Below are 27753 nucleotides of genomic sequence, written 5' to 3'. Positions count from 1 at the left end.
CTCTCACATTGCTGCTTCTGCTGAAGCCACTAAGTCGAGCATGTGTGAATTGTTTTGAGAAAAGGGGTGTTTTGATTTTTGTTTAAAGCTTCTAGGAGCAAACTGGCTGTTTTAACTGTTTCCCAACCAAATGAGATCACCTGATTCACTTACTTCCAGTGACAGGACATGCTGAAGTTCATCCTTACTGATTTAATCCAAAATGGGAAGAATGAGAAGCATTGTCCTCCCAGTCTGCCACTGCTCATCCTCTCCAGACCATTGGAGCCAGCCTGCTGGGATTCAAGATCCTCCACTGCACATTTCCCCAGAAACTGGGCAGAGGGCAGGATGGTCTGTGGGCTGGTTTCCCTAATAACAAAACGTTTCGTCTCTCACCCAAATGCTCTGTATGAGAGCTGTGGAGACAGCAGTCAGAACATCCAACAGCCATTTGCAACAGCCACATTCTGCCATACAGAGCTTAGACACCAAAAATTCTGAGGCTCAACAGCTTTCTAAAATTGAAGTTCCACCCTTCATTTTGATGAGGTATCCAAGCTGGAAAAAACTCTCCCTCTAGTATTGAGTCCAGCTGAATTCCTGGTCTCCTCCAGAAAATATTTCCGTGTAAAGTCTGCTGTAGTTGCCAGCTAGTCACTACAGTAACATTCAGCAAACCTGAAGCCAGCACACACATTTTTCACATCTACAGACTGCTCATTGCAGCCAGACTTGTGGGAGATGCTTTATGCCAAAGATCTGGTTCTGATGAGCTCCAACCCTGCATTATCTCTGCAGGGAGAGATACATGGAATAGGGCAGACTGCTCAGTGCTATTTCTGCTGGATGTGTACTTATCTTCTCACCTCAGATAAAGGAACTGCTTATCTATGCCCTCTACTAAGGGTCAAGACATGTACTTTTCTATTTACAGCAAACAAGAGTGTCAACATTAGCAGCCAGCTATTAGCTGATAAAGGGGCTTCACATGAATTAAGTATATTTACAAAGTGATGCATCCAGTCACGTACAACACCTTTTCCTGTTGGGTTCCAATAAAAATTTTGGACAGTCCCTGGCTTGGGCCATGATCACAAGAGACCCAAGGTCCCAATGAGATTATAAGGTTGCAAGTCATTTGCAGAGCGCTCAGTGTGACAGCTTCCCTCCCAGATCCTGCACGTCTCTCTCTTCCTGGGGGTGGAAACAGCTTCCATCAGCTTCTCTCCCCACTCAGGACAGATTTGGAGGGACAATTGCAAGTCCAGGCAGCAGAAGCCAGCTGTCCAGTCCAGTGCTGCACAGGTGCCAAGGCAGCCCAGGGCAGTCCCACCACAGGCTTCCTTTCTGGCAGCAGTCCCTGGCTAATGCTCAGTGCTCCTGGGCCTGCCTGATGGAGCTGTGTGCAGGACACACGGCACACAGAGCTGCTGTGCCTGTCCTTGGCCTTCTCCATGCCTTGCCTTGTCTGCAGCCAGGAGCACCACCCCCCTGGTGTCCCCCTTAAAAAGAAGGGGTTTCAGAGGGGCCTGTGTGCAGGGACACCTCCCAGAAACCAGGAGACCTGGACACTTCCCAGTCTGCACCTCTGTGCATGCACGGAGGGCCTTTCATAGCAAACACACTCTGCTGTCAGGCACAGACCCATCAGCTCCCAGCATCAGCCAGGGTGGGGGACTGCTGGTGAGCCACAGGCTGCCTGCTGTGCAATCCCAAAACCTGGCACATACCACAGCTTCAACTCCAGGGACCTTCTCTGGATGTTTAACATTTGCCTTGTAAAGTGAAATGTGGCTGTTGTGGGACTTTGGAGGTCAAGGTCTTCCTCAACCAGAAGCATTCCTTATGGGATGACAGATGCAGCTGGTGGCACCGCCCTTAGGGAGCAGGGAAGGCACAGCTGGGTCCCTGCCACTCTCACAAGAGTGAGCTCCAGCAAGCAGATTTCCTGCTCTAAATGCACTGATGAACTCCGAAGTCTGAGCCCACCTCGGGTAACTCTGCGGCCCTGCAGCTGCTGCCAGCCCAGACTGTCCCGCAGTCCCTGTGGGACTGGGCCCCGCCCTTCGCCCCTCTCCTCCCCACCCTTTCCATCCTGCTGAGACAAGAAAAGCCTGTAAGAGATTATGCACAGAGTGAACAATGCTCTGCAGAGGGATCCAGGAAACCCTGTGTCCTATTGCATGTGACCTTAATGAAGTCATGATCCTTCTGTTTCCCTTTCCACCTGCACAGGGCTTTTCTACTCGGACCAGTTCTTCAGAAGGGACGAGTGATGTTTGCTAACCCAGCCCCAGGGCCAGTGGGAACACGAGCTCTGCCTGTTCACACTGCAGCCTCCCATGCAGCTGCAGTGTGCTCCCCATGGTCAGCATGGCTGGGAGGGGAACCCCAAAACTATTAAACCTGCAGACATGCTGCTCCTGCTCTGCAGCTTGGACACAGCCACTGCTCTGCAGCAGAAGGCTGCCCATAGGAGCATCCCTGTCCCTCAGGGTCTTTACAATGTAGACAAGAGGTGAGGGCTTGCACACCTGGGGCTGTGAGACCTGAGAAGACAGATTTCAGGTGAGCTCTATCAGCAGGAGCAGTCATGTGTCAATCCAGCAACTGCGACCATGTGAGACAACGCACTGAAGTCATGGTTGGAACTCTTCAGCCAGAAATAAAGCAGTAATGCAAAACTTGAAAGGACAGGAATATATTTCGAGGAAGAAGTAATTAAGAGCTTATAGCTTGTTTCTGTTAGTTAATGGCCCAAGGCAAAGTTCAGAGTAAGCCATGCACTGAATACCAGCACTGGATTCCAGGAACATCTTAGGCTATGACATGTAATCCATGTTAAGTCTGATAGCTCAAAAAACCCCAAAAACACAGACACAAAGAGCCACATGAAACCTCCCAAACCACAAATGCCTTGGACAGATGGGCACCAGTTTTTGGGTTTTTTTTCAACCATCCACAAAGAGCTCAGGACACCAGCCAGGTGGGAACACAGCTATCATTTTGATTACAGCTTCATCCTTTTAATCACACAACTCAGGCTGCAGAAAGCCTCCTCTGACTGACATATCGTATTCCACTAGAGCATTTCTTTTCTTCTTTGTCATACTGGGAGATGCTGAGATTTTGGCAGCTGTTGCAGGCCACCTCTAGGGTAGCTCTCAGCTCCATCTCCCAGCTGGAACACACCTTTTCTTCATTGTGACTGCCTTCATGCCAGCAGTGCAGGATGCAGGGACTGCCATAAAATCACACCACATTTGCCCTTTCAGCCCTACATCTGCCACACAATTTCCAGACAGTTCCAGGTCCCACCAACACCACCTGGGCACAGCCAAATATTGCATTTCCTCTTCTCTGTGCTCCTTTAACACACTGTGGATAGCTCTGCTGCCATTGACTGTGCTGAAGAGAGGGAGAGCACACAGCAGACTCAGCAGCAGCTCCTGAGACTAGCACAAAGTTCCTTTGCTGCTCTCAGACAATTCAACACCAGGCACCACCAGGCACAGCCCCCACCTTGGAACAGGACTGGAGCCTGGCAGACTCCAGCCCAACACTGCCTTCAGAGCCAACCCTAAATGTTTCCTGCCAGGGAAAGCAAAGCACATCACCTAAACCCTACAGAGCATCACCCTTGTCAGTGGTGAACAACAGAAATAGCAACACACTGCAGATAATCAAGACATGCTCTTCAAGGCTTATTTCATACTGGTTTTTTTTTTTTTTCCTATATGCTAAACCCCACCCAATGATCAGTCATGTTCTGAGAAGTCAGCTAAAATGGATCACTGTAGATATAGATCACACCAGTAAGTCAAATGTTATTTCACATATCCCAGAACTTGGATTGCAAAATATCACTGCTAAACCCTAAAAAGGCTGCATGTAGATACATAAAGAATGAAAGTTAATTAATAACATTCAGTGCTCTTTAAGACAAAAGTTTCTACATTAATGAAGAAATATTAGGGATATATATGATTTATAAAGGGATTTAAATTTATTTTTAAAACCCTAAAATGTTGCACTGCATTCAAAATTTTAAAAATATGATTTTTTAAAGTTTATCACATTTATGTAGTAAAAATGGATTGAATATTCAGTGAAAAACAAATTCTTTTCCTTGCAAACATCACCACCCTATTTATGTGCAGAACATGCCATTTTATCCCTCCTATTGCTTTTCCCTTCTCCCTCATGTCAGGAGTGGAAATGTATTTGCACTCACTCAAAGTGAAAATATTAGTTTTATGAATTTTTCTAAATGAAGTTTTAGATGTTTCAGGGGTAAGATATAAAAAAAGAAAATCAGGAATTTCTCTCAGGGCCCCTACTTGTGTCACATGCTTAAAGAAACAAACAAAATTATCACTGTAAATCACAATACCACTGAAGATAACTAAGTTGGCAGTGGTATAGGAGAACTTCCTATATACTAAAATAGCAACACATTAGCCTAGAGAAGAGATTAGAAAAGATAACCTCCAGCAGTCATTTAAAATTCTACCCATGTCCACATTGTCTAGAAGGGAGGGATGGATGGATCAGGGTCATTTCAAAAGTACCAGATCAAGTCACCTTGATCTCTGGAGGAAAAGGACAGTTTTTCATCCCCACTGTAAATGTCTGTACCACAACCCTCATGAACTGTAAAACCCAAGAGGCACCAGAAGCAGTTTTTCTGTCCAGGTTTTTTTTTTATCCTTTCAGTTCCTATTTCCTCCCATTGTATGAGTGGAAACACAGATTGTTTGCTTTACCTAATGTTTGTCTGTGTCTGACTGCAGACCAGTGGGAAAAGAAAATGAAACAAAGGAACAAATTCAAGCTCCCTGACAAACACATATTTCAATATCTACATTTTTTTGCAATATCAGTATGTTCACTTGATCAGATTACCATCCTCATCCAAAACATGAGCCACCCAAGGCTTCTGCATACTTGCATGAGAATGGACTAGGGACTGATGTTCTGGGATACTGAGACCTGCTCTCAAATGGGTCATTCTCACTGTGATCAAAGCACCAAGCTCTCTAGAAAATGCCATTCTAGCCATAATACCAAGAGGTTTGCCCTTACTTATTTAAGTGGGTGGTGTCTGCAGAAGAATATCCCATGTAATCTTCTACAGCTCCATGTTATTTGGAGGGAAGTACCCATTCCTGTGGCTTCTCCTTGCCCAGCTAACTTGCAGACTGCAACTTGAAGTTCTGAACAATGTGCAAGACAGAGAGCAGGAAGGAGCAGGAACTCTTCTGCTGGGGCAGGTAAAACCAGGGTGGCCTGTGATGGGTGTGAGTGGAGATGGAGAGCTGCAGCACACAGAGCACCTTGGAGGAACAGCCTTCACCTGCCACATTGGGGCCAGCCTGCCTGGGGGTCACAGGAGGCAGAGCTGCTCCTGCTGAAGGACCAGACTCCCACTGACTTTGGATCCTTCTGGTGATACTTCAGTAGCATCTGAGGGGATGGCAAACACTGGAGCTCCAGCTCCCCTCTGCTCAAAGGTCATCCAGGTGCTTGAGTTTAGAGGAAACTGCAATGTACCTGAGTGGGAACTGCTGCCAACAAGGAAAGAAAAGCAACATTTTGGGGCCACAGGTGGGCTGAGTAACTCAGACAGCAGCACAGTGAACAGGAGAGGACCAAGAAGCAGGTTGTGCAGTTATCCCATTTTCCTTACACTCCATTTATTGGGACATAAAAACTGATTTAGTTGAGCCTAAATATCACTATTTGCACAAGTATCAGCTTCAACAGCCTTGGTATTCATCCTGGGCTTTAGAATTTGTCACATCTCTTCACATCTGTTGAAAGACTCAGATTGCCAGCCCCCGTCCCCCATCAGAGGCTCTGTGGACACAGCAGATTTCCTCTTCCCATGGGAGCTCTGGCTTGGGGACACTGGTGGGGTGCTCAGGACAGCACAGGACCGTGGGGATTTGGGGCATTTGAAGTCCCAGGGCCCCTCTTGCTGTGAGCAGGATGGCACAGAGCCAGTCCCACAGCACTTGGGAGCCCAGAGGTGATTTACAACAGCAAAGGTCTGCTGCACCAGCAGTCTACTCATCCAGAAAAATAAACAATTTTGGAAAAGCCTCAGCCTTTGGAAGGCTCTCACTCTGCAGAACAGGGGTTGCAGAGAAGCTGAGTCTGGGGTGAGGTACAAATCCCTCCACCCCAGTGAATTTTTGCTGCCTGACTCACACACATCCGTTTGCAGAAATCCAGGGCTGGAGAAAACCTGCCCAGAGCACATCTCTGCTGGATAAGGTCACAAGCAGTTAAGTGTGTCCTGCCAGCCCCATCCTGCTGAAAGGAAGTCAGGGCTGGACTGCAGGAGGTCAGCTGATGGGTGGCCAGAATTTTGGAGCAAGAATCCCTCAAAGGAAGGTTTTTTGGCTCACCATTGCTACTAAGCTACAAAGGTTAAGCTGCACACAGCAATTACAAACCTCATGTTAGCAGAGTCAACTTTTAACTTTTTAAATAATGTGGCTTTATTAGCCTTCTATCCCACATAAACACAACCTTGTGTGCACATTAATCTCTTAGCATTTATACCACTGAATTTTTAAAGATCCTTCAGCATTCTCGTGAACAGCAACTGTAACACAGTTGAATTTTCTCTTGCATTTAATAAACAGCATGGCCACGGCTCTGCATAGGTTAAAATTGTGCTGTTGGTTTTTTCCTAAAAAAAAAAAGGCTTTGAGGCAAGCAGGGTACACAGCTGCAAGTCCCAGCCTAAATAATGACAGAGCTACAAGAACCTTAAGGGTGATTTCCTTTCCCTTTCCAGTTCTGCTGGTGTTTTTCTCACACAGATCACAGTTCCACACAGGAACTCTGCAGATGGCACACACAGCACAGGACAGCCCAGTACTAACCACTGGCATTTAAAGGGTTTCTCCTACAGTCTCTGAGTTTGCCTTCAGTGTTTCTTGGCCAACACCCTCCCCAGGAGTGTTCACCTGAGGTGAATCCTGAAATCAAAAACTCTGCTGACTAATACTGTCAAGTTCAGAAGATCTGAGGTTTGCCCAGGGAAAGGTCGTGTTCTTTACACACAAACCAAAGTCTCCACTGAGCATTTAACTGAGGGAAAAAAAGAGCATCTAATCATGCCTTTTCTTTTGGCTCTATCTGGTGAATCCTCTCCAAAAATTAAAAGGGAGTTAATGAACACAATTAGTCTGCAAAAAAGCACACAAGCCTCCAGATTTCTGAATGATTTCTGTAAGAGATGAGCTACATGGCACTGATCTCACAGCAGCAGTCAATTCCCATTTCCTTCCAAAATCCTATTGGCCAGATGGTCCAGAAAACTCGAGGGAAAATTACTTAAATGTTTGGAAAGGCTTTCAGTGTTAAGTTAGTCTCCAAAATTAAACCAGACTACCCTTCTAATTAGTCTTACAAATGAAGTATAGCTCGCTTTTCTAATGAATTTAAAACAGAGAGGAGATTCCAAGTTCAAAACAAAGCAAAAAAAAAAAAAAAAAATCTGAATTCCTGAGGAGCACTGGTGTTATTTTATTCTGAACTGATCTAATCAGCTTTGTACAGCAGAAACCTGGCTGACAAAGGTTCCCCTCTCAAGAAAACCACAGGTCAGATGAGCAGCAATATTCCTGAACAGCTAAAGCAGTTACTGTTCAATGCTGTATCTTCTCAATTTCTGTATTACTTGTAGGGATTGAAGTCAATCACAGCAGGACAGAAATGAACACTGAGGTCTTGAGAGGAAGGAAGAAAGAAATAAATACCCCTGCAGAATAATTTCAAGAAAATGGCTAAACACATTACAGCTGAAGAACCACAGAGCCCTAAGCAATGCAGCTCGGTGTAATTATGAGCACACATGAAGCAAAAGCAGCAGTGAATCATGGCAAGAACTGGTCACAAGAGGTACCAGCAGTTTCCTGAAATTAACTACTGAACAGCCCTGCTGGTTTTTGAAACTCTCATTTCTTCGTCTTGCCCTGTTTAAACAAGCCAAATTAATTTTGCAGAGGGCAAGAAGGTGCAGTGAGCTGCACAGGGAGCTGTGTGTGGGTAAAACCAGGGCTGGGGAAGTGCCCTCCTCCCAAGCACTGCTGGTTACACCTCCCAAAGGTGCCCTGCAGCACCTCCCACCAACAGCTGATCATGGATTGTCTCAGTCAACCAGACAACCTCAATGATCCTATGGCCTAAGGAGTTCCTGCTATTGAGTTTATCACGTCTGAAATTGCCTCATAAAGGACTAAATTTCTCAAACAAAACAAACCTTACTTTACAATGAAAAATCATGTCTTTTCAATGGTTTCCCTGTTGGAAAAGGTGTGATTGCACAGATCCTCTCACAGGTTTGAGCCAGCTTGTGACACAGGAGATAAACCCAAGCCACTGCTGCAGTGTGCCCACTCCTGTAGAAGTAATGATGACAGGCAACAGCAGGGCTGCCACCAAAGGTCACAGGTGCTGGGAGATGGGGCTGTCCATAACCCCAGGGATGAAGGCCAGGTGGGAGCAGAGCTCACTCTGAGCCACGGCACATCCACGTTCAAACAGGACCGACGGCATCGCCCCGCTCGGGGCGCGGCACAGGCAGCAGGGAAACTGCACTGCTGCCACACCACAGCAGGGCAGCTGTGCAGGCTGAAGGCCATGCTCAGGTGGAAACAGAACTGAAACGCTGAGATCCCCTGGCCCAGCCCAAGGCATCTCAGATGTCAGTGAGGCTGCACCAGAACCTTCTCATGGCTGAGTCTCAAAGCCACTTCTCATTTTCCAAGCTCTGAACCCAACGTGCTTCCTTTACCTTGCAACAGCAACAGCCTGCCCAACCAGCTGCATCACATCTAAAGCAGCTGTCAAGAAAGACAAAAACAAAACAGCAAAACAACCTCAACATTCCACAAGGCATCCAGCTAATGCCAGCTACTTGCTGGCTTACAAGTATAATATAAATTTTAAAAACCAGTGTTTCTGCTTTAACATCCAGTTGTGCTCACTTTAAAAATGTACTTTAAAAGTTTAACTATCCACAAGTTTCCAAAAAAGCTTCCTTTTGCAGCTCCTTTGCATATTCTGTCATCTACATCCAGATGCCAAAATCCACCACCAAGAGCTCACTGCTGCCTTGGATAAATATGGTAATATGTGCCAGAGGAAAATTTTGCACAAGAAACTAAAACTCTACAGCATTGCCAATGCACATACTTAAATAACAGAAATTTAAATAATTAAGTGTCTATTTACAACAAAAGTGTCATTAAAAAAAAAATCAAAATGCATTTAAAAACCCCACAGCAGAAAAGCCATCTCCCAAGTGCTCTGCATTGCCTTCCACCTTCTGAACCTTCAGGTTCAGGAGAGCACATGAGATTGCAAGAACTTGCACTACCAAAGACAGAAGCTAAGCCAGTTTTGTTTTCTTTAAGAAAACAGAGTGTATGGGATTGCACTGGTCTTGCATCCAATCATGTTCTAACCAGTCCGCCCATTCCAACCAAATCTGAAATCTCCAAGATGATTCAATTCCTGCATGCTTTGCAAATTATAGGACATAACCTCCTTTGCTCCCTGCACCACTGAGGCTTACAGAAAATATCTACTTTTGACATGTTTGCACAACAAAATAACCTAATACATTCAGCAACTGAAGTTACAGAAAAACAAATACCTAACAAGAAGGGGTTCAGAAATTAGTCACTGAGCCACCTTTAGGGACTGGCACTGATTCTGCTTTGCCATTTACTCTGTAATCAAGGGAGTGCAAGGTGAGCACAAAGCACCATCATGCCACTGTTAGCACTTAACATCCTCTCTGAATAGGTCAAACAATGACATCATGTGCAAAGGACTAGAAAAAAACCAAGGTTTCACATAATTATTTTTAAAGACCTGGTTTGCATACATAGTTTGACCCAGTTTAATTAGAAATGTTATTTTCAGCTCAATTTTGTTAAGCATGGACATGCTCAGTGGCCTGAATCAGGTTTGTCATTTCCCTTTCACTGATCCAGCCACACCAGTCATCAAAATGCTCATTTTTTGCATAACTCCCTTTCTGTCCACTTTCACAGTGGCTTTAATAGAAGGAGATTACTGCTCAGTTTGAAAATTTCTGTTTACTTCTGTTACCAGCTCTTTCTTCTTTTTAAAAGAGAATTTGTTATAGAAAAGTCAGCAATGAACTGGAGTACTTTAATATTCATATGTCTCATGATCCAATGAGAGAGAACATGGGTTTTATCACTAACTGGGACAGTAAATGCTGCCCACAGCCAGGGCTGGGTCCAGCTAGTGGTTTTACCCTCACTGCACTGATATGTGAGAACATGATTTTGTGGCAAAGCATCAACCTCCTACCTGCTAAAGCTTCCTCTTGTTTTCACCAAGGAAAAAAAAAAAAAAGTAAGAAACTATTTTCTGCAAACCTCAAGAGAGCTGTTGTGCTTCAGCAGCAGGTCCAGGCACACGCCCTGTGACAGAGCCAGCCCAGCAGCACCTGAAGGACTCGGCTGGGACCACAAACCTCAGCAGCACATCTGCAGAGATGCACAGCTGCACCCCAGGCAAACACAGGATGGGTGGGAATAACAAAGAAAACTAAACTGCAAAGCCCTCTGGGTCACCTCCTGTACTGCAAACGTTGCTAATAAAGGGTCCTTCACAAACATGGATTGCACCTTGGCAGGCAGGACAGATGTGGCTTCTCATATCACAACCAACTCCTGGAATACACCTAGAGAACTGCAGAGTCAGCTTCCCCATTTCTCTTTCTGATTGTGCTCCCAATTCTATAAGGAGAAATCAAAATGCATCAGGCAATGTCTGGGGACTTCTCACATCACACAGTGGCTTCTGACAGCTCAGAAAACAGGGCACTGTACAATGACATCCATGCTACTGGCCTGGCAATAAAGGAAGCCAGAAAGGAAAGAAAACCCACTGCTGGCATATGCTCACCTAATCTTAAGGTACAACCCCTCCAGAAAACCACCCAGCATTTACACAGCAGGGGATTCAACCAGACAGGCTCCCCATTAAGAACCACAATTTACAGACCACAGTGTCATCTCCAGCCCAAACTCCACTGGCACCTCAGCCCCTGCCCAGCCCTGGTGTGGCTCAGCACTGCCTCCACCCCAGCACAGGTGCCTGAAGCCTCCCAGCCACTCCTAACAGAGCTGGGCTAGAAGGATATCTCCATGTGATAAATAACTGCTCTATTTTAATATTAATAACTTTGAAAGGGAGAGGTCTGCCAGAACAATGTAAACAATGCAGGATACAGCAACCACAAAAGCTTAGCCAGCCAGATATTCACATGCTCACTATGACATTCAACACCCATCTGTGTGACAGACAAGGCTCCACCATCACCCAGCTCTGGCACGATCATTTCCTTCATTCCTGGTCAGAGGACTGTGACTTTGGCAGATGTAGGAAGCCAAATGACATTACAGGAGCTTGCTGTGACTCTGAACAGCCCCATGAATGCAGTAGGTGCTTTGCAAATTGGGCAGAAACCTGAGCACTCCCACAATGTCTGTGTGTGCTGATTCCCCCACCAGTATGAAAATACTGTATCTCCATCATGCAAGCCAGGGAAGGCCCTGCAAAGTCTTCCAACAGCTGGGTACCTAAAAACAAACATAATGTAAAGAAAGGAAGAGGGGAACATAGGAAAAGATGAGCCAAAATCCTCTCTGTTCTTTACTCTCCAACGTGTGTTATCAGAGAGCTGAGTTTTCAGTCTCTGTTTTGTATCTGCCTCTACTCAAAAAGAGTTCTGACTGACTTTTTCCAAGTGTCCAAAAGAAGGTTAGTGCATCTCTCTACCCATTCATCTTTCATTTTCAGGCACATTTTTGGAGAGCAGGCTACCATAGATGCATCCTCTCCCCACCAAGCCCTTTTTCTGCCAGGAAAGCTGTTCCAGCTGGGACCCAGCAATCTGCATGCTCCCTCACCAGGGTGAGCCAGCAGCAAAAAGGCCTTTGGGAAATGTCAGACCTGCTTAGGCTGATCTGCACATGCACAAAAAGCCCAGTGTGCCCTCAGTGCACCACATCCACTGCTCAAACCCCCCCATGGCATCCCAGCCACGCCAGGCTCTGCTGGGCTCACCCCTTCCCCTCTCCTTGGCCACCTTCCACTGGGAGGGACAGCAGAGCCCAGCCCAGTGTCTGTGGGGACAAACCACCTTCATCTCCCAGGATCCCAGAGCTGCCCCAGCCTTGCCCTGGTGCTGCCAAACTGGGAGACCCACCACAGTAACTTGATTTTCAAAGCACGAGCAACTCCTAACTTTACCCTCTGATAATAATAAAAGGCCATCAGATATCCACTGCTACCATTTGGCTTCTGGGGGCAGAATGTTTGCAAGAAGCCTGTTACCATAAATATTTCATGTCAGACTGCAAAAAACAAATATTATTTTTTCTAGCCCTTTCTTTTTTCCATATAACAAGACAACATCATGAACAATCTGTGTAAATAATACATTGGAGAATCCATTATCTTAGTCATATGCATATTTATTTCATGATGGTATTGTTGCATATTTTAGTATAATTGTCCACAGGTTTAAAGCCAAGAGTAAAACAGAAGTAGACAAATCTACTGCAACAGAAATAATTAGTAAACTGGTTACTCTTTTGTTATTTATAAATACAAGTGGAAATGCCTTGCTAAATTCAGCATATCAAATAAGAAAGATATCTACATTTTACTGAACTTGAGGAATTTTCTTTTCAGAAGGCCATCACACATTTGTCCTTTTCCTCTAAATGTTTCCATTTTTAAAATAGAGATACAATAATAAGTTGCATTAAAAAGCTCATATCAGATGTAGCAACTGCACAGTCAGAAAACAGAGTTTAGTAAATTCCAGTTTCAGTAAACACCAACAAAAAAAAGTCAGTATTTTGCCAACTGGTCTTGCTTTTGGTTGCAAACACTCCTCTCAGAATAGAAAGTCAGGATAATTCACATTAATATTCACATTTCTTTTTGTCATGCCAGATTATTTCAGTATGACTATACCTTTTTTCCCCAATCTATTAAACATCCTGCTGAATATAAATGTATGTTCAAATGAAGCAAATTAAATGTAATGTTTTGACATTTCTGAAGCAAAGTTTGAAAATAAAAGCCAACTCATTTCTTGAAATTTTCCCACTCTGGCTTCTCTTGAACCCACGTTTGGATTCAAGTGAATGGGTTTGGATTTGAATTTCAAACAGCACATTGCTCAGTAAGTGGCTGCTAACCAATTTTCACAAATCACCTTCATAAGCACACTAATTCCTTCTAGCCACAAAGCCAAGATGCTGCACAAAAACAAAGGCTGCCTTCATTTTAACAGCTCACTCACATGAAGAGCTCTGTTTCCAAAAAATTCATGGGTTTTAGCTATGATGGGAAGCAGAGGCAAGAAGAGAAGCAAGATTTCCTGAGCCACAGCTGCCCACATCAGCCCCTCTCCTGCCTCTATGAAAAAGTGCATTTTTCACACACTCAGAGCTCCTAAAGGCACTGCCCCACCCCAGCTGTACCCAGGAGCTAAAACCTTCATTCATGCAGGACACTGAAAAGGTCACAGTTTAACACAAAGTGTGTCTGCTGGACTGCTCAATTTAAACATCTCAGAAGTTATTAAACTATATTTTCAGGGGTAGAAAGTAGGGGATGTGGAAAAACTGGCCTTTGAGAAGGTGCTTCTAAAGCAAATCTTGAAAACCTTTCAGGAATTGCACAAGGTCAGAAGGGTACAAGGGCAGACAAAATATGCAAGGACTGAAAAACAAAAAGTGTACTACAAACAGCTGAAAAATAGTTTCCTCTTCAATTTTAGGCAACCAACTGATTTGTTCTTCCTTTCATTATGCTTTCTTAGCTACAGCCCAGAGGTACCAAAGAAGGACTTTCAAAAAAACATACACGCACTTTTCAGGACATTAAAGCAGACTTGGAAAGTAAAATTCATTAGGAGCTCTAAGAAAGAATCAGAGACACAGAGATAAGGTGATGTGTCCTCACCAGGTTCTGTGAAAAAAGTAGTTACTAAAGCTAACCTGCCATGGGAACCAGCTCAAACATCTATACACAACACCCTAGATTTTCTGCTGTTGAAAATTGAGTAATATCACGTCATTCATTCATAAACTGTCACAGCTATGGTGTTCTGGACTGCAAAGAGACCATTATGAGTTTTCTCCAAGTTCTATTAATTTCTATATCATATACAATGACAATATTTCTGAGTGGGTCAGAACTCAGACCCAGGAGCTCTCACTGATGTGCATCTGCACGCTGGTGTGAATCTGGATGCTGCTGAGCAGTCAGGATTACTGAAATCAATGTCACTAGTGAGGTGCTTAAAGCACAGCAAAGTGCTTGAGCAGGGAATTAAGAGCTTGCACTACTTCCTACTCTGCTCATATTACCACCAGTGCATTTTTAGCATGTTCTCTTACCTTCAAAATAGCATGACCCAGTGACAAAATCTGAAGTGTTATGCAACATGAGCTCAAAATGCCAACAAGTTTAGGATGAAATGCATTGTACTCTCCCACATGGACCTTTAGCTCCAAAACATGGAGGACCTGAAAGCAGCAGGCCTGTCAACAAATTATTTGCAAGGGTTTTACTACTCTCTAATGGCACATCTAATTATTGTACATTGCTCTGTTCAGTCAGAGCCTGTATTGTATAGAGGCACTCCACAGCTGAGAGGTTTTTTCATATCCTTACTCTATTTTTGATAAACTAGTTTGGCTCCTAAGAACCTTAACATAGTTCCTCTGAAATATTCACTAACTAGAACCAGAACTTCACAATTTGCTAATTAATTTCACATGTTTGATCCATTATTTTAAAATCCAGTGCTGAGTACAGTCTGGCACTGCCATGCTAATAGGCAGGGAAGCCAAGAGTAAAAAAAACCAAACCAAACACAATGCCAAATCCCCAAAAAATCCCAGCACAAAACTGCTTCTGACCCTGATAGCTGAATACACACCATAAACTACCTATTCTACATACATGCATTTCAAATGAAAGTGGAGTTTTTTTGTAAGTTAGTAATTCACATTCTAATTGGCTGGGTTGATAGTAGGCATGTCTTGAACTCAAACTGAAATTGGAAAAGGCCTCTGGAACACATGGTGCCACCTTTTAAAAGCAGGGACTTCGGTTATATTAACCAGGACAGAGTCAAACAGCCTTGGATATTTCCAGCTAGGGTGACTCCACAACCACAATGAGAAACCAATTCCACTGATGACTCATTCTCATGGTACAGAATTATTTTCTTACATCCAAACTGAACTTTTCCTGAGCAACCCCTGTGCATCCCTGTACTGCCCCTCCTGCACCAACCACACTGCTGCCTGCTGTAATTAACTACTTTTTCATGGGGACAAGCTAATCAGCTCCTCTACTGATGCCATGATGATTTTTGCCTTTTTCTATAACTTCCATGTATTTTCATACCCTTAGCATACTTTTAATTCTTTAAGCCTGGTATCTTAGCACAGTCCTGGTATTCTGCCAGGCCAGGAGAGCAAACATCCCAAAGGATTCAGAGCTGGAAAGCCCTATGCTATCTGGAGAAACCAAGCCCCCTCTAGAACACATCCTGTAAACCAGGATTGGCCCATCTGGGGAGAATACTTTAGAACAGGGACACGTCACACCACTCATTCAAGCCTCTCATTGGACATCTTTGTTAGATATGTTAATTTGCAAGGTCTATAAAATTGTATATGTGATTACTGTGTGTGTGCATTTCAGCGTATTGCACTGTAAGGATCTTTATGAAACACTTAAGTAAAAACCCTTTATCCCTTAACAGTGTCTGGCTCTTAATTTTAGGACCAAGAAAAAGGCATCACTACCAAAAACTGAAATAAAGCAAACAGACAGACAAACAAGCACTTTTACCAAGTGCTAATGAAACAGAGTAGCACTTGGTCATTTCTGTAAACTGATTTCACTCCTTGACTCATCATAATCTTGAAGACTAAGATTAGCTTGAAAACTGTAACTCACCACAAATGACAACAAAACAACCTGAGATTATGTGTCATTTTTAACGTCTCTGCTGCACTAAGGAGACTGAAATTGCATTTCAGCCCCAGGACACAATCTTTGGAAAGTGGCTATTTCTGACCCACCCACAGAAGGGATGGTTTTAAAGTTTTCAGCTTAGACACATTCACCATCTGGATTATACTGAACATAATTGTAATGTTTCTTACATTTAACCTTCCAGGTGCTACCATTAATTAGGGTTTTCAATACACTCCACAGATTGCAACACTCCATAATTTAGCATAGTTGGGTGATTCTTTCCACACACCACCCAGTCTCAAAAAACCCCATGTTCCTTCCCCCCACCACTCCCAATTCAATTACATCAGCCAGCAAAATGAAATATAAAAAACTTTACAAACTTTCAAATTAAGAAAACTGAAATATTGTATTTGTGTTTTGCTGCCACTCTACATCAACAGCAAAGTAACTCATAACTCATGTCAGCAACCAAACAACATTCAGTGCCAAGAATCAACTGTGTTAAAAAAACTGAACAAGCAAACCCCCATACACCTCCTTACTCAGACCTGCTTCCTTTCTGCATCCTGAGCCCTGTGTGACCACAGAGAAATAAAAATATTAGCCATGCAGGGTCACTGCAGGAAGGCAGGGCTGCTACCATCCCTGCTAAGCCCCAGCAGCAGCACTGCTGCTCCTCCATCAGCTGCATCACTGGGAATGACATCTTCCCTCTCACAGCCCCAAACCACAGCACCTCTCCCAAGCTCCCTGTGCCCTCAGACTCCATTAAACACACAACCATTCTGCACACACAGCAGCTGCAAATCTGTCAGGGCTTATCACCAGCCTCCAAGATCATGTGCTGAAACACATCAGCCCCTGGAACTACCCAAAGACACTGCCTCTCTTTCCCTGGGCCACTGACAAATGGCAAGCCCAGGAGAAGACTAATCCACATCACTGAAAATAAGGAAGACAAATACCCCAATCAGGTGCCTCTTGACATCAGAAAACACCACTGCTGACCTCATTTGGCCCATGAAAACTGCAGAAGGATGAGGACTGTCAGAGTATGGCTGAATGAGAAGGATTAGGAACAATTCCTCTTCATTTTGACAACTGAAAAACCAGAGCAGCTATAAACTCAGAGTCTCACATCCTCTTCCAGAGCTCAGGAAAAATTGTGTGACCCAAACACTTCAAAAATGGCAACCCCTTCAGCTGCCCCCATATCTCCCTTTCCCCACTTACTCAACAGAAATATGACCCTGCATTGAAAACTGGAACACAGAAAATGCTTAACAGGCTTCTACAGAAGAAACACCTCCCATCAAAGATTATAAAACTAACAGCAGAAGTCTTTGAAAAAAAAGAAATTTCACTTCCCCTGAGCTTACAGTTTAGTTATTCCTGAACACACAAGCACAGAGCAGCACACAGCTGTTCTGCACCAAGGGTGATGGACCAAGTGGAGCACTTCAGAGCCCACACACTGAACTCCTGGAGCTAATGGGAGCAGGCAAAGAACCCAGAACAGAGCCATGTCTCAACAGATCCCAAGGATTCAGCCTGCTCACTTCCCCCAGATACTGATAAGTTATGTGATACAAAACATTGCTCTGATGTCTGAAGGTCCTTAAAGATCAGCACCCTCAAAAATGCTGGTCCTCATCCTTTGGAGATGCCCTCACTCATGCCCTGCACACTCATTTTCATCCCTGGCCTCAAGAGTAGGCAGGAACACAGGCAGATCTTGCCAGAAGAAGCGCATGGGATGTTCAGAAACTTTTATTTTCCATACACACTCAATGGAGATGGTGCAGAGACTGGGCACAATCTGACCTTCAGCTCCTCAGCTGAGCAGACAAAGGCACAAAAGAGTCAATACTCATCCTTCCCAACCATCAGCAAATGTTTCCAGCTACTTAGTATCAGGGAAGACTGTGCTACCACCTCCCATGGCATTATTCTGAATCACCTCCTACCCAGGACTGTTCTTTGGATTCCTGCACATGGAAACCAGGAATTACCAGAAAAACTCATCTGTCATTTCAAGAGGTAATGAAGCCTAAGTCTCATGAACTCTGGGTACCATTGGATTTTTTTCACATCTAATTCACACTTTCCAAAGGTTGAAGTTGCCAGTACTGCTGTACTTATGCCCTGCTACTTCATAAGTTGTCAAAAAAACCTGCTGGCTTTTAGTCAGTTATTATATACAAATCTTTATAACATTCCTACTCAGCTCTAGCACTGTTATGTGTACAATTCATACCTCTTCCATTTCATTTTAAAAGACCCTGAACTGGAACTGAAATAATTCAGTATGAATAATACTCTCTTTCAATAAATCTGTTAAACATGGTCTTCCAAATCTAATGATGAATCCTCAAAATTTTATTTTCATTTTTATAGAGTTGCATATATTAAAATACGAATCATCTTCACAGCCAACAAAGCAATTTAGTAATCCTGAATATAATTTATTTAGCCTGGAATAAGTTTTTCTCTGATTATGTGCAAATTACTTTGTGTAGTTTCTGAATATATGAAGAATCTAACATCTCAGGAGAATAAAAACATGCTGTATTGATGTGAGCAAAGTATATGGATAACAGATACTAATTTATAACTTAAATATTTATTATCACAATCCCAAGACAAAGCACAAAATGCACTTTGATTGCACAAAAATGCAAAATTACTCCAGAATTCCATTCATTCACTCTATCAGTTGTAGCATTTTACAGATGAGAGGACACACTACACAGATATTAAAAAGAAAATTAATTTCTCATGGCCACTGCAGAAGCAGCAGTTCCATTGCAGCTCCCTCCTTCTGAGACATTTGCTCTGGGTGCAGTGCCTTCCTCAGATGCTCCAGCCAGTCCCAGAATGAGCAGAGACTCAAATCATTCCCAGAGCTGTCAGACCCTCAGTGGAGAGCAGCCTTTGGTACAATTTTAAATTGTCACTGTCAATATTTCTTGCACATTTTGGCAACTAACATTCTAGTGAGCTACATGACAGCTCAAAACATTTTCTTGTGCAGCAGAGAAGCAAACTGTGTTTCTCCTTCCTGCTTCTGCCATGATTAAGCAGCTGATTCATACTCAACATTCATAAAAGATGACTAGATTGAAATTTTTATTTCCCAATATAAAACAAATCCAGACACAAAAAGAAAGTCAACTATTTCACAGAACATTCAGGAGGTTTGGGATCTTTTTACAGGTGGAACACAACAGCACCTCTAAATCTTTCTTGGCTTCTAATCTGTCCATGTGAACCCCTGAGCATGTATTTTTAACTCAGCAGTATTAGAGGAGTATCTGAATGACAATCTCAGAAACAACACAGACATCACAAAGAGTTACATGAGAAAGATCCTGCTTCTGACATAAAAAAATAATTTTTAAATGGCTGCATGGGAAAAGAGGGACTTCCCAGAATTGCTCCTGTAAAGCATTTTCCACAACCTATAGCTTCCAAGAGAAAGCAAAATGTGATTACAGCAGATCTGCCACCAGAGGATGGACACCAAAATGTAGCATGGATTCAGTGCACTGGAGAAGGAACAGCCCTGCACTGCTACACCAGGGCCCTTGTGCATTTTTCCACAGAGGGATCAATGCACAAAGAGCCTGAACACACACAGGACTTGCCAAGCAGGGGCTTGTCAGCAGTGGGACCTGAGGGAGAAGCAGATTTCAGACAGATTCCAGTGCCACTGCTCTTCTGATGCACCCCCAAGGGCTCAGCAGCACAGCCTCCTCCTTTCTCTGCCTTTGCTCTCAAAACTTGGTTCTCTATTTAATCACAACTATTTCCTCTTCTTAAATCACTTTCAGGGAAGGCTTCATAGTGAAAGAACACTTTTCTAGGCTTGTTGATATAACTAAAGTAAGCTGTGCACTGCATACATGTACAGAGAGCTATGTTGTGGCAAACAATGTTAATTGGTGTCATTTCTTGTTTGGTGATACCACAGTGACAAAGGTAATGACAGAAATCAGATTTCACTGCCTGCCTGCAGAGCAGGGCTAATTGACACCCCTGTCTTGAAGAGCACTGCTGTCTGAGATTTAAACCTCACCCAATCCAGGCCAAAATCAGCCAACACTGATGCAAATTTCTGCCAGACACCTTTTAAATAATTTTGAAAAAGAGAAAGCAAGCGCAGAGCAGAGGGAAGTCAGTACAGAAGCCATTTATGTGACCTGTGGCAGCAAAGAGACATGAAGGAAGGACCAGGAATTTCACAGGTATACATTTTGCATTATGCAGGAAAGAGAGCAAGATAAACCAGCCTGTTACTGGAACAATTGTCCACCTTCTTAGCTGGTGCTCACTTCTGCTTTAGGTAGTACAGAACAACATCCTAAATTAAAGAGGCATCCAAACCTTATAGACTTGTCCATATGTCCCATTTCCAACAACCTGCACCAGTTCAAATATTCCTGCAGGGTCCTGCAAAAAGCAGAAGAAATTAAATTATTTGGATTAAAGCAACCACTTCATAACAGAAACTAATTGTACACCATCAAAATGAAATCTCCTAATGATCTGTGTTAAACACTAAAGGGGAAATTGCCAAATCACAGGGTAGAAATGCATTAATGCTTAGATTTTCAGTCAAGTTTTGCAAAATTCTATATACAAAATAGCTCAGTGAAGATTGGCAGAAAGGTACTACAGCAAATACAACAAATAAATGAAGGTATGTGAAAGACACTAAAATTCAACTGCTGACTCAGCTTACAATAGAATGAGAAGAAGCTCCAGGTTCCTAAGCCTTAGCACACTGAGCCGCTGTTCTGTGCTGTGAAACACTTGGTATGAGCAGTGCAATAAAGAAAAAAAACCTAAAGAGCAGAACTGAAAAATTTACAATATAAAGCACCTGAGGGCAGTCACCTGAGTGAAGGGAAATGTACCAAACCAGGTAACCTTAACTTACAGGCAGGCTGGGAACACTCAACTCTCCTGCTCTGCAAACACAACAAAGTGAATTTGACTGAGGTATTGAACTCTTGGCTTTGAACCCAAACTAGATTGCTGTTATTTTACAGAAAATATTAATGAGTCAGGTGATCAGTCAGCCATTCCACAAGAACCAAGTTCTACCCTGGTGCTGTAGCACCAGGTGCTCCAACACCAACCACTGCAGCAGAGGCTCCCCTGCAGCACTGCTGAGCCCCTCAGGTGCAGGCAGCCCATCCTGCTGCAAGCATGGGCAATGCCTGCCCTGAGTGACTGAGCACATCAAAAATCTGGTGCTTCAGTTCAAACTCACTTGAGTGATTTATTTAAAACCATTAAGAACTCAAGAGATCAGTTTCTTGGTTTCTGGCTAAGCCATTTATCACTGCTCATTTCTTGCCATGGTATCACTGAGAGTTTTATATAAAATATTATTAACTCCATGTGTCAGTTTTACCACATCTGTTTCAGCAATCTGTCATGTCAGCTAATGCCTATTGGTACTGCTGAGGGATGTGATACAGAAAAACATTATCTCAGAAGAACAATTTCTATTCCCTTGGTTGCAAAACATCCTTTTTTTAGAGGGATCAAGTTACTCTCCATTCCACTTATATGTTAATCCTCTAATATAAGTAATTCTTTCTTCATATCTGATATGGAAATATTTACCTTGGCAAAATTCCAGTGGAAACACACAAGTTTTTTTTCTGAGCAGATTCTACCTTTATTGGCACAACTGGCATGATAAATGGCAAGAGCTTCCAGAGCAACACAGCCCAGACTTCCATAACTGAAAGAACTAATGAGTTCATTTGGTTTGAAGTTAAATGAGTTTTAATCTAAAACTTCCTGGACTGACAACCTTATAAGACTTTTTCTTTTTTAAAAAAAGGAATGCATAAGTCAGATCAAGACAGCTTACTTTTGACCCATGCTGGTCAGTCTGTGTCTCTTATTTTAAAACAAGTCAGTAAGCCTTCTAGATTTAAACCCCACCTCCCAAAGCCCTCAATGAAAAGGAAATCACTGGGAACACTCACATATGGACTTCAGCAGAAGCAAAAAAATGCCCACAAGACTGGATCTCACTAAAGTTTTCTTTGCTTTCTTCTCATTTCCTCATTTTATGTTTTGACTCGTCCAAATATAAACAAAAGCTTTACTTTAGTGGGGCTAAAGTCAGCAAATAAACCATTGCTACTGCTAAAGCAACTGGTGGGTGGCACAAAACCTCTGCTTCATGTGCAATTTCTGCACAGAACTCTGCTGTGGGCAGCTCATGGTCCAGGCAGTGAAACTCCAGCAGCTCTGAGGAACTCTCCCAGTAAAGGGTTTCCATGGATAACATCTACATGGAAGCACAAGCAGCACCCTGACTCCCCACCTCTCCTGCAGAAAGCAGCATTGCTGAATTAAGAAGTGCCCACAGTGCACAGAAACCCAGGGGAACCTAAACTGCATTTTCAACTTGGACTTTGCCTCTCTCACTTAAGTGTGTGCTGCCTTCACCCTTCTTCTCTAAGTTTATTTACTATGCAAATACAGTAATTTAAGTGTCCCTAAATTAGCTTCTCTTTCCTCTTTCAATAAATTTAACTCTGATTTAGCATCCTAATAGTTTGCTTCTAAAGGCTTCTGACCCTCTAGGAAAGATCCTAACAATTCTTTAAATAAACATTAGCATTAAAGTTAATATAGTGGAAATCTTATCCTGTCCTTGCTAGCAAATTGAGCATTAACATCTCAAGGCTACACAAATCTGAGTGCAACCAAATACCTGGCCATCTCTCTTTTTTTAATCAGGACACCACAGTGAACCAAGCCTTGTTAAGAGTCATAAAGGATATTAATCTGGGCTCTGGTCCTTGGATTGCCTTTGTTTGCTTGGATGTCAGCACTGCATTATTTGCTGGCATTCTTCACAATGGGCCACCTTCTTAATTATCTTGGAGTTACATTATCTTGGAGTTGATGTAGTGCTTCCTCTCAGCTACCACTTAAGCCCATAGTCCAGCTAACCCTTCACCAGCCAGCACCTACCAAATGCTAGATTCCCTTTGAGAGATGCCAAAATCCTGGCCTGAGCATTCATCACTCTAAGGTTAATTACCACCATACATTCTACCATAGGGTGAGCACCTTGGCTTGCCTTGAGTTGTCTGCAGTGCACTCAGAAAGCAAGAGCAAGGCTGCTGACCCAGAGGCACCCTGGCCACATCCATCTCCTCTGCAGGGCAGAATGAAAAGCAACAGCCACAGCAAGAGTGTGACCAAAATGTACTTTTCCCATCCCTGCAGCTAAAGAAGATACAGGTGTCTGAAGCACAAGTTCTTCTACAGGGCTCTGGACCTCAACACCTGATGCAGAGTGCAGGGGCTTTCTAGCCTCTAGCTGCCCTGGTGAACCCAGCAACCACAGGAAACCACAGGTCCCTTTTCCTCCAGGGAAAGGGGAGAGCCCTGGCAAACACCCACTTGGAGGGGAGTAGGGCAACCTCAGTTTGAAAATGACCCCACTCACAACTGTGGGATGCTGGAGCACAGCTCCCACAGACCCCAGGAACATCCCAGACATAGCAAAGGCAAGTCACCTGTCTTCAAATAATTCCCACAGCTCAGCCTCACCTGCCTTCCATTTCCTACTTAGAACAAACTCCAAACTAAGTCTGCTGACATGTGCAAAGGTGTTTCTTCCAAAATGAGACATTTATCCCTTCCCTGTTGAGGCTGAAACTCAGAGTGCTCCCAGCCTTTGCAGGCTGTGAATCAGATGGCTCTGTCACAAAGCTTGCTGTCTGCTTCACAGAATGACTCCTTTTCAAACTCACACTATTTCCTTATTTATTTAAGGAGATGAGATTCATCTGCTAAAGAAGAGCTTCCATTATTTTGCCTTAACCTCACAGCAGAGCCAGATTAAACTTCTGCTTGCTTAGCCAGAAGCCTTTTGCCATCCTTCCTAACTTTACTGTCCCTGCTGCTTTTCCTCTTTCTGCCTCCAGTCAGGAACACCCTCCTCGCCATGTGGATATTGCAAAGGCTTGTCCCAGCCCTCTTTCTTTTTTCCCTGATATTTTTAGAAAGTGGCTTTCTTTGGTTTCACTGTCTGGGGATGACTGCTTTTTGCCACAATTGAACTCTTCCCTCTTCTTCTGTCGAGAGCGCTCCACAAAAGCCCTGCCTGGCTTGGACGGGCTGCTCGGGGCTCAGCCCCTGTGAAAAAAGGGCAAGTGGAACTCGGGGCATCACACACAGCCCTGCTGCTGCTTTGTGGATGTGAAACACCGACAGCACAGCCTTTAATGTGGCCGAAGTTTGGCTTACGTTAGAAACATAAGAGGATAACAATAAAAATTCACAGCAAACCAGGTGAATGCTCACTTTACTAGCTTGGGGAAAGGAGGGGGGGATAAAAGAATCCAAACTTCAAAATCAACAAAAAGGCCACAAAAGCCAAACCCCCACGCACATCGATGTTTTATTCCAGAAGATCCTAATTTCCCATTTGTTTTCTCTCCACAGCACTCAGAACACCTTCAGGGCTGTGGGTAGGAATAATTTATTATCCCGGCAGGGAAGGAGGTTCCGCGGCGTAGCAGCGCTCCCGCGGGACCCTCGCTCCGGCCGAGGGAGCGCGACCCGGGGAGCCGCGGGGCCGGGACAGAACCGGGGCTGCGGGGCCGGGACAGCACCGGGGCTGCGGGGCAGGGACAGAACCGGGGCTGCGGGGCCGGGACAGGACCGGGGCTGCGGGGCCGGGACAGAACCGGGGCTGCGGGGCCGGGACAGCACCGGGGCTGCGGGGCCGGGACAGAACCGGGGCTGCGGGGCCGGGACAGAACCGGGGCTCCGGGGCCGGGACAGAACCGGGGCTGCGGGGCAGGGACAGAACCGGGGCTGCGAGGCCGGGACAGCACCGGGGATACGGGGCAGGGACAGCTCAGGGGCCGCGGGGCCGGGACAGAACCGGGGCTGCGGGACCGGGAGAGAATCGGGGCCGCGGGGCCGGGAGAGAACCGGGGCTGCGGGACCGGGACAGAACCGGGGCTGCGGGACCGGGAGAGAATCGGGGCTGCGAGGCCGGGAGAGAACCGGGGACTGCGGGGCCGGGAGACCCCCGGGGCTGCGGGACCGGGACAGCTTAGAGGCTGCGGGGCCGGGACAGCCCCGGGACTGCACGGCCAGGAGAGAACCGGGGCTGCAGCCCCGAGCACCCGAGCATCTGCGCTGCCTGTGCGGGCACGGGCAGCATCGCCTCGCCGTCCCCGCCACCGCCACCGCGTCCCACGGTCCCCGCAGCGCCCCCGCACCTCGGCGCTGCTCCCCGAGCGCAGAGCGGAGCGCTCCGGGCAGCGGACAGGCGGGCGAGCCTCGCAGCCGCCGCGGAGCCGAGCAGCGGGGCCGGCAGCCCGAGCCCGGGTGGGGGTCAGGGTCCCCCCGCCGTCCTTACCCGCAGCGCCGCCAGGTCGATGCCGCCCAGGCTGCGGGCCATGGCTCCGCGCTAACGGGGCCCGGCCGTGCCCCGGCGGGCGCAGGGAGCCGGGCATGCCCGGCCGCCGCAACGCCCTCCCCGGCCCGGGCGGCCGCCGCCGGCAACTTCGGCGGAGAGAGCAGCTCGGGGAAAAGTTTGCGAGGAAGTGACGTGCGGAGCCGGCGGGGGTCGGGGCCACCTGCCTCCAGCGGGGCGGGGGCGGCCGCGCTCTGCCCCCACGGGCGGGGGATCGCCTGTGGGATGTGGGGTATGGGATGTGGGGTGTGGGATATGGGATATGGAATATGGGGTATGGGATATGGATTATGGGGTATGGGATGTGGGATATGGGGTATGGGATATGGATGTGGGGTATGAAATACGGGGTATGGGCTATGGAATGTGAGGTATGGGATATGGGATATGGGGTATGGAATATGGGATGTGGGATATGGGAGGTTCCCTGCACGCACCGCCCCACGCGGACCCTCCGGCGCCACCCGCCCCGCGCTCCCGGCCCGGCGCTGCGCTCCCGCACGGGGCCCTGCCACTAACCAAACTCCTGAAACCCCCCAAAACTGCAGTGACGGCGTCCAGCCAAGAGGATTTTATGCACGCACAGCTGAGACACCGCCAGCCCCTTTCCCTCAGGTAACAGGAGCTGCGAACACGAGCCCGGGGGTGAGGCAGCGCTGCTCCCGGCGATGCTCCAGCGCTGCTCCCGCTCCGGCTCAGCCCCGCTGCTGAGGCTGTGCCCGAGGCTGTGCCCGAGGCTGTGCCCGTGCCCGTGGCTGTGCCCGTGCCCGTGGCTGTGCCCGAGGCTGTGCCCGTGCCCGTGGCTGTGCCCGAGGCTATGCCCGTGCCCGTGCCCGAGGCTGTGCCCGTGCCCGTGCCCGTGGCTGTGCCCGTGCCCGTGGCTGTGCCCGTGGCTGTGCCCGATGCTGTGCCCGAGGCTGTGCCCGTGGCTGTGCCCGATGCTGTGCCCGAGGCTGTTCCCGAGGCTGTGCCCGTGCCCGCGGGGCGGTTCGGCAGCGGCCCCTCCGCCAGCCCGGCCCGAGCAGAACCAGCGCTGCTCCGTTCCGGCATTGGGACCGCAGGAGGAACACGCCGTGCAGCCCTAGTGCTGGAAGGGCTTGGGGTATTCTGGGGGCTCGCATTTAGAGACAAGTATCAGTGGAAATGCACATTTCTGAGACAAAGTCCTTAAATATTCTCGAAGGATGTTCAGGGCGTTGTCCCCTGGCAGAGAGCAAGCAGAGGGACCGAAATTCTCAATCAGTACTTTCACAGTCGCAGACATAAATCAAAACAAAGCGGTCCAAGTGTCTTTGGTGCCCATTAGCACACCAGGGCGGCTGCAATGCCAGCAGCGAGGGGCAGTGTTGTAATAAAGGCATTTGGCAATTTCCTTGAAAGAAGTGCTGATCACTCAGCTTCAAAGTGTTCTTGTACAGCAGCCCACGTTGGGTACCTCATTGCTAATGTGACCCTGAATGTGTGTTTGTGCCTGCCTGCAGGCCAGCACGTGGAGGCACTGCTACAGTTTTGGGGCCAATCACTGCATTAAAGCGTAAGTTTGTTGAAGAGCTGAACATGTAATGCAGGACGTGCAGTGCAGCAGAAATCCACACACAGCAACAGCCCAGCCCCCTGCTGTCCCCTGGGTAGCATTTAGAAAATTCTGGCCCTCTGTCACCTTTGTCAAAGCTAAAACAGAGCTTTGCTCCCCATTTGAGCCTTCCTGCCTTACATAAATACATCATTAGCCTTTTTGCTTGTGTTATTTCTCACAATCCCTATTTATCTCTTCTCTCTAACCTTCAGGCTGTCCTTAGTCTCCTGCCACTTTCCACTTCCTTCCTGCCTCCCTGGTGAGAACTGGTGTGAAACTCCTAACTGATGTCTGCCCAATGCCCTCTCACCCTCTCCATCTCTTTAAGAGATCCTTTGCTGAAATTAATCCTGCCTGCCTTGCTCACCTCTGGTGAGTGCTCCCAACTTGAGGATTAATTTCCACTTGACAGAAAGCTCTACTCAAAAATGAGAAGTATAAAAGTGTTTACAAGCAGAACATGGCTTGTAGTATTTTTGCAGGCAGATCTCACTATCCCTGCTTTTACCACCACATTTCCTTGCCTTCCCCCTGCACCCTGCGGGAGTTTCTGTGGGTGCTCAGTCCCACTCACACCAGTGCAGGCAGAGCTCTGAGCAATTCTTTCCTTGCTGCTGAAAGGCAGAGCATCCTTTCCCCA

The 27753-nt window shown here is 46.0% G+C and overlaps 1 protein-coding gene across 4 annotated transcripts in view; it reads right to left on the bottom strand.

The window, feature by feature from the left end:
• NRK (Nik related kinase) overlaps positions 1-25785 on the bottom strand; it is a 97368-nt gene extending 71583 nt beyond the window's left edge. For 3 of the 4 annotated variants that reach the window (XM_056491317.1, XM_056491320.1, XM_056491321.1), the window contains exons 1-2: positions 25481-25784; positions 20449-20514 (exon numbers count right to left, since the gene is read on the bottom strand). In XM_056491317.1, the coding sequence (XP_056347292.1) occupies positions 20449-20514; positions 25481-25522 (108 nt within the window). In that variant the 5' untranslated portion in view covers positions 25523-25784. Of the gene's footprint in view, positions 1-20448; positions 20515-25480 lie in introns of all 4 variants that reach the window. The other variant, XM_056491318.1, reaches the window with a different exon arrangement.
• Between the last annotated feature and the right edge of the window lie 1968 nt (positions 25786-27753).

The sequence above is a fragment of the Oenanthe melanoleuca genome, chromosome 4A, assembly GCF_029582105.1.
Source record: "Oenanthe melanoleuca isolate GR-GAL-2019-014 chromosome 4A, OMel1.0, whole genome shotgun sequence".
NCBI classification, from domain to species: Eukaryota; Metazoa; Chordata; class Aves; order Passeriformes; family Muscicapidae; genus Oenanthe; species Oenanthe melanoleuca.
This window is presented reverse-complemented; position numbering and strand designations above follow the sequence as displayed.